The sequence below is a fragment of the Lissotriton helveticus genome, chromosome 5_1 (genome assembly GCF_964261635.1).
Source record: "Lissotriton helveticus chromosome 5_1, aLisHel1.1, whole genome shotgun sequence".
Taxonomy (NCBI): Eukaryota; Metazoa; Chordata; class Amphibia; order Caudata; family Salamandridae; genus Lissotriton; species Lissotriton helveticus.
In genome coordinates this window covers 100,513,586-100,520,752 of record NC_136065.1, presented here as the reverse complement: position 1 = coordinate 100,520,752, position 7,167 = coordinate 100,513,586, and the positions used below count along the sequence as shown (strand labels likewise).

General features: G+C 46.0%; 1 protein-coding gene across 1 annotated transcript in view; it reads right to left on the bottom strand.

The window, feature by feature from the left end:
- Positions 1–1,037: 1,037 nt before the first annotated feature.
- Positions 1,038–7,167, bottom strand: part of LOC144754219 (E3 ubiquitin-protein ligase TRIM39-like) — a 180,732-nt gene continuing 174,602 nt past the window's right edge. Inside the window, exon 6 of the mRNA XM_078641806.1 lies at positions 1,038–2,810. Coding sequence (XP_078497932.1) covers positions 2,299–2,810 — 512 coding nt within the window. The 3' untranslated portion in view covers positions 1,038–2,298. The remainder of the gene's footprint in view (positions 2,811–7,167) is intronic.

The window sequence follows — 7,167 nt, the reverse complement described above, 5'->3', positions numbered from 1 at the left end:
CAATCAGTTTAAATGTGATGCTGTGTCTCTACCTTCTTTTACAAAGAATGCAATGACTTCTCACTTGTAATGAGGAGGACGTGCAGCATCAAGCACTTTGCGCTCTTGTAATATAGAGATAGCGGTTTTTGGTGCCCCTCCCCCCATGACTGCCTTCTCTAAAGACTGCCTTACTGCCACCTTCCAACACAGCCACTCCTCTCTACACAGCCCCGGTCTCACACGCATTGCTCTTATTTTATAGCGCTCCTCATGCCAACCCTAGGGTGTCCGAGCACTTTACATCACACACACTTCATAGAGACAATCAATCTTATGTGTGTAAATCAGTCTATAGGAAATGTTACACAAACCAATGAGGATTACCGTCCTGTGATCTGCATGTACACGTTCTTTGCAGCCGGCATATTAACCCTCTGCGCTACTTTATGAGGAGTCAAAACTGTGACAAGACAAAACTTCCATCTCTCCAGCAGGAACATTAATCACCTGCCTTTATCTTGGCATTCTTATTGTTGCCTGAAACCTGCTGAGCACAAGGAAACCGCAGGTGCATTTAAAATAAAAAGTTATTTCAGAACACAGCCTCTCCCAAGTCAGCACAGGTGCGGCTGCACCAGTTGCACAGTCCTGAAGCTGCCCTGAATCTGGGTTGCATACAGGGTTCATTTGACAACTGTCTTGTCTCTTAGTTCACCAATAATAGCACTGTCGCAGAAGCGGGGGCTGGAATGGTTTCTAAGGTACTGTATACAAACAATCACTTTTAATAAGTACTTCTCAGTGCAGCGCAATAATGTGACCTATTAATGTAAAAGCTCTGCATGTCAAAGAAATACACATTTTTTGAATTCTGCAGAGACTTTATCATATCTTTCATAACATTTGGTGTGTGATTCACATGGCAAGTTTTTTCTGGGCTTGTAAAAAAAATTGTATAAAGAAGAGATATGCAGGGGTCAGTTTCACATGAGGCTTCTGATTGTCATGGCAACATGTTGGAGCATCATTGTTACAGAAGATGACACATACAGGTATTGGTGATAGGTATTTATTAGGAGCAAGAACTGCCCGCTTACAACTAAATGCAATACAATACTCCTTCTGCTATGCAACCTGCACAGTGATTCCCAACCACACACTTACTTCTACCTAATACCATAGCAGAGCAGAGGAATGAGAGTGTTAATGTTCCCCAATGACTCAAAAAATCAAGTTATTATATGTAATCCAGTTATTCTATGTAATCCAGTTACCATATAACATATACTAAGGTGTGCGAGTCACCATGGATGCGCACTAGCCGTATGCTGGAATCTAAATAGGGCACTGAAATTATGCAGTCATAAGGTGTGCGAATCACTGTGACGCGCACTTTAGCATATGTCTCTCAGCCCCATGGTGTGCGAATCACCAACAAAGTGCACACACTTTTCAAAACGTGCTGGTTGTAGTTCACAAAGTGCGAATCAGTGACGATGCACATTCCTTTACTGGCGATTCAGCTACCGACGCGGCCTCCTCAGCTCCTGGCCTTCCCAAGATCCTGATGCAATAATGGACCGTGCGTGCGCACGCAGCACGTGCATCATTGACTCGCCCGCAGACTGCACTACGGAGGCAGCAGTTCAGCGCCACGTGCACCCAGCACGAGCATGCACCCTTTAGCTGCACAAGCCTTCACACAGGACTTGCACTCCTTCAATGATGCAGACTGAACTTTTCCTGCGTCTAGCCGCCCTGCTACACCACGCCAAGGACGTTCACAATACTGCTTGCTCCCATCGCTCAATGCTGCAGGCATCCAGGGCGTCCAGAATGGGAATGAAATTACAGGCTCCGGGTCGTCGCCAGTTTGTAGAAGGGGACACAAGCAGGTATTGGGGTGATAGGCATTTATTAGGAGCAGTTGCATGGAGTCCTCACACAAACGAACAACCTTCCAACTGTTGCTGCCACACCCCATTCCATTCTAGAACAGGAGACCTCATGTTACCAAGATGCTGGTAACTAAAATACCACAATTGTGAAGAAGATTCTTTGGCATGTTGGAGTTTAAACTGGGGATCATCCGGTGAGGGGAGGGCTCTTCACATCGGGTGGGCTGACATCTATACATGAATAAATCTACATGAAAGAAACCTTTTCTAGACACTTGAATTACTACCCCCTCCTAAGAGACTTATCCCCAAAGGGAGCATTTTATTATTGAAAAGCATCTCTGCTTGTGCTCCTGGTCACATTTTATCACTGCAGGGAAGGGGGGGGGCAGGGCACAAGGATGAGGGGCTGCAGCACTCACACCAGCCTCAGATCCGCTCCTGTCCAGAGATAAAAGTACGGGAAGAGCCTCTGTGTGAAGGGGGCCTGCAGGAAGGAGTAGAGAAGCTCCATGGAGTCAGCATTGTACAGGGACAGCTGCCCCCCCTCGTAGTCCAGATACACCCCCAGCTTATGGGGCTTCTCACGTGGGGACAGAGAGGTCTCTCGAGAGGCGAGAGCCTTGTAGTGACCATTATACACATGCACAGCCCAGACTCCCCCCTCAGGTGACAGTGTGAAGCGTCCCTTCATGTTCACAGACTCTGCTGCGACCCCCACATGCCACCCTGCCCCCTCCTGCAGCAGCTGCACCTCCCAGTAATGTCTGCCGGAGGTGAACCCCTCGCTCCCCAGCACACAGGGGAAGCGGGTGAATCTCTTGGGGGTGTCCGGCAGGGTCTGTGCTGTGAACGTCCCTCTCACTCGTCTCCCCCCCTCAGACAGGAGGAGCTGTGGATGAGCTGTGTCAGGATCCAGAGTCACCGTCACTGCAGAGAAGAGATTCATAATTAGAGTTTTAATGACACAAAGAAAGGCAGTAATTACTGCTTCGGTTTTACAAACGATTAATTTACACCACATCTGGAAGGAGCACGCGGCGCTAGAGTGCAAGGCACTAGACTGATCACTACACTAAAGCACGCAGCACTAGACAGCTCACTACACTAAAGCGCACAGCACTAGACAGCTCACTACACTAAAGCGCACAGCACTAGACTGCTCACTACACTAAAGCACGCAGCACTAGACTGCTCACTACTCTAAAGCACGCATTTATCTAAAGCGCACCCTACACCAAACACCACACTGTACTATATAGACAGGACATTCTCCTATATACTACACTGCACCATGCAGTGTGCAACACTACACAACACAGTGCTAGACTGTACTACACAAACACTACAGCTGATCGGGCACTGTACTATGCAGTACACTGCATCAGATGGCACAGAGAAGCAGATACTAGAACGTATACTGTGCCAATAAGTACACTGCATTAGAAGGTACGGGGTGACCAGGTTAGATGATAAAGAGTGACAGGGCAGGATGATAAGGAGTGATAGTTACTAGAAGGTAGACAGTACGAGTCAGTACACAGCATTAGATGGTACAGAGTGACAGACTTACTATAAGGTATGCAGTACTAGTAAATACACTACCTCCAATGGTACAGAGTGACAGAGCTACTCCAAGGCATGCTGTAATAGTAAGTTCACTGCATTAGATAGTACAGGGTGACAGACCTACTCCAAGTGTAGGAAAGTGCCTCTTTCGGATATAGTTAGCCCCCCCTTTTGGCCTGGAAAATGATGCAATTTCAACTGGAAGTGCACATGGTCCCTGCTAACCAGGTCCCCCGTGCCAATCTCCTTCCCTAAACTGTACCTTTAGTTTCGACAATTGGCACCCCTTTAGCTCACATACAAGTTGTTGTAAAAACGTACCTGTGGTATCAAGGGCTTTGTGGTTACAGAGGGTCCCTAAGGGGTGCAACACGAATTGTGCCATCCTATGGGACCCCTCACCAAGCACACAAGCGTATCTTGGTGCAGACAAAACTGAGGAGTCAACATGGCACACATCCTTGTGTGCCATGCCCATAGACACTGCATGTCATATACGTGAGACCCCCCTCCTCTAGCTGGCCTTAGCCCTGAGGCAGGGTGCACTATATCTCTGAGGGCATATCAGCATGAGCAGGTATGTCCCTGCAATATCCTTGTTGATTCCTGGATCTTGTACGTTACCAGGGAAGCTATAGTAAGTACATGGGCTGAGGACTCTTCCTTACAAGTTCCCCAGCTCCAAGATGGATTCGCTGAAATATGTGATGTTTAGTACCAAACATCTCAGCATAATAAACCTGCAACGATTCCAGTCAGATTCATTAAAGAGTGGACACAGAGGACCTCTTTGAAGGGCCCCCTGTAACCTCCCAATCCTTAGTGTGGTCACCGACTGGCCTGAGCCAGTCTTTTATCACCAGTACAGATTCAAAGAGCTACTAGAAAGAATTCAGTATTAGTTTGGATACACTGCATTAGATGGTAGAGAGACAGAGCTACTCCAAGGTATACCGTACTAGTCAGTACACTGCAGTAGATGGTAAGGGGTGACAGAGCTAATAAAATGTATAGAGTACTAGTCAGTACACTCCTAATATATGGTACAGATTGACAGAGCTATTAGAATGTATCCTGTAATAGTCAGTACACTTTATCAGATTGTACGGAGTCACAGAGCTACTCCAAGGTAGACAGTACTAGTCCGTATACAGCATTCGCTGGTACAAACTAACAGCAACACTATTAGATATACAGAAACTAATCTGTACACTCCATTAGATGGTACATAGTGACAGAGCTATGCAAAGGCGCACTGTACTAGCCAGTAACTAAGTGGTTCTTTATTTGTTCAATTAGTTAAAATCGTTAAAATGTGTTTCATTTTCATGAATTGGGTAAGAAAAATGAAAAAAAGGATAAAATTAAGATTTTAAGTTTGTACCCAATGTGTGTGTTCTAGCTGGGATATCTGGGTTCGCTAAAATCTATGCAATCATAAAAGCAGCAGTCCAGGCTGAATCTAAAGTGCTAGTGCATAGGGAAACTAACCGCATCTATGGACGTAATTTTCCCATACCTTGAGTGGCCCCTTTAACCCAGTAGATTAATGCATTAATTGTGAGTAAAAACAGCGTTTGTGCGGTGTGCCTGCGCCTGCTCCTTATCCAGTTCAAGAACTTTCATCGGGTATATTTCACCAGAGTTCGAGTGTGATAGGCGGGGTTGGTGGCCTCCCCTGAGTGTCGTAGGTGCGTGCAGGAAGAGGGATCTCCAATGCACACAGTTTGGCATTGTTCTGCCCTGGCATGATTTTGGAGAGGGTTTATGGCTTGCCTCTAGGAGGAATTGGGCTGGGACCTTCCCCGCTCCCGAAGCTGGTAATCTTACACATTATAGAAGGGGGGGGAGGTAACATCTACAAACGTCATCTTATGTTACTGGGGTTTACTTTAGCCAAAAGAGACATTGCAAAGTCATGGAAAGCACCGGCGGCGCCCTCTCTGACTGCATGGAAGAATGGCCTAGATTTGTGAATGGGTTTCGAGATCCTCATTTTCACATCTAGGGGGTGCCCGTAAAAACAATATAAAATTTGGAAGAGATGGGCGGACTATCGAGGTCTACAGTTCAAGCCAGTCTCTGTGGCCGGGCTACCTGACTTTGCTTGATTTCCCCCTTTTTTTATTTTTCTTGTGGGAGCAAGATACAACTATGTATAAAAATGTGCTGCATTTCTTGGTGTGGGTGCTTCTTCTATCAATGTGCTGCTCTAGGGAAGATTTTAGTGTGACGGGGGGGTAGTTATGTTCTTTTTTTTGTTGCTTCTTTGCATTGCTTTCCATTTCTCCTTGATGAAGTTTCTGTAAAAGTCCTAATGATGTCAATGTATTATTCAGAAGTGTCTGGGGTACAGAGCTCTGCCTTATATGGGTTATTTAACAAATAAAAGTATATATATATATATTTTTTTTAAAACCGCGTTTGCGGGTATTTTCGGTACAGGATGCGTGAGTTGGCGAGTTTGACGTGCACTGTTGGTCTTCTAGTCTTGGTCGATTGGGTTTCCTTCTTTGCTGTGCAGGCCATTAAATCGTTGTAGCTCTCACTTGGCGGCCAGCTAGTTGCTGCTGGTGGTTTTAGTAGTATTTGTAAGAGCGACCCAAATTAGTTAGTGAATTTCCCTAGTCTGGCCACCGTTTGTGCTGTGTTGTCGGAGAAACACAGGTCTGAGATTTCTATGCAGTGTCTAAGGCCAGGAGTCCTACAAATTGGGATTACCAAGCGATGTCGCTCAATAGCCATTTTTGGACAACAGCACAGTAGGTGAAGCCAGGATAGGCATTGGAAGCTACATAGACGACAAGCGATTGAGTTATCCCACCGGGACAAGGATGGGTTGAGGTCCACGATTGGTAGCACAAGAAGTCTCCTGTATGACATTCTCTTCCGAGCTTGAACTGTCAAGGCTTGATCAAAATAAGGCTGAGGTTTTCCCAGGATATACGAAGTATCCAGTTTAGAGAAATTGGGTTGGCGGCGTAAACTTTCCAGGTCCCTTTCAAATGAAATTTTCTTAACCTGTGCATTCACTGACTTTTTCCAGGCTGTGACCGGGATGTCCTGGTTTTGCAGATTTTGAACTAATATTTCAAGTAGATTTGTGGCCGCTGCCAACTGGGCAGGACATGGGGAGCCTGCCTCTTCGAATATTGTTTTGAGCTTTCAATGAGGGTTCTGAGGCATGCGAAGTGCTGATGTAATATTTTATTGTGTCCCCTAAACATGAGACCTGGACAAGTGAGTCCCAGCTCCAGTCTTACTCTAGCTCTCCTGGCCTGTCGGGGGAGCATTAGAACCTTATTGTAAGCGGAAATATGGAAATAGGTGAGGAACCTGTTGAGTGTGCCGGGAAATGCTAGATGACCACAGTTAAGGGAGGGGACGAGTTTGGCTCTTAAGACTTTCAGGTTGGATTCTGCAGTTGGACTATGTAACAGCTGGTTTAGATGTTTTAAGCTGTAAATGATGCCGGCCCCCTTGCTTCTTAGATGCATTAGATGGGCCACTGGTTTTGCCCAGCCTGATGTCAAGATAGTTGTTAACTTGTGCATGTTTTAATTTGCTGATCACCTAGGCGCCATTGGGCAGTTTTCTTTCAGGGTACTTCCCAAAGATGACTATCTTGGTCTTCTCCTGGTTCACCATGAGATTATTCTTTTGATTGTACCTGTGGAGTGCATTAAGGGTTTTCTGTAGGCCGATCTGCATATGGTCC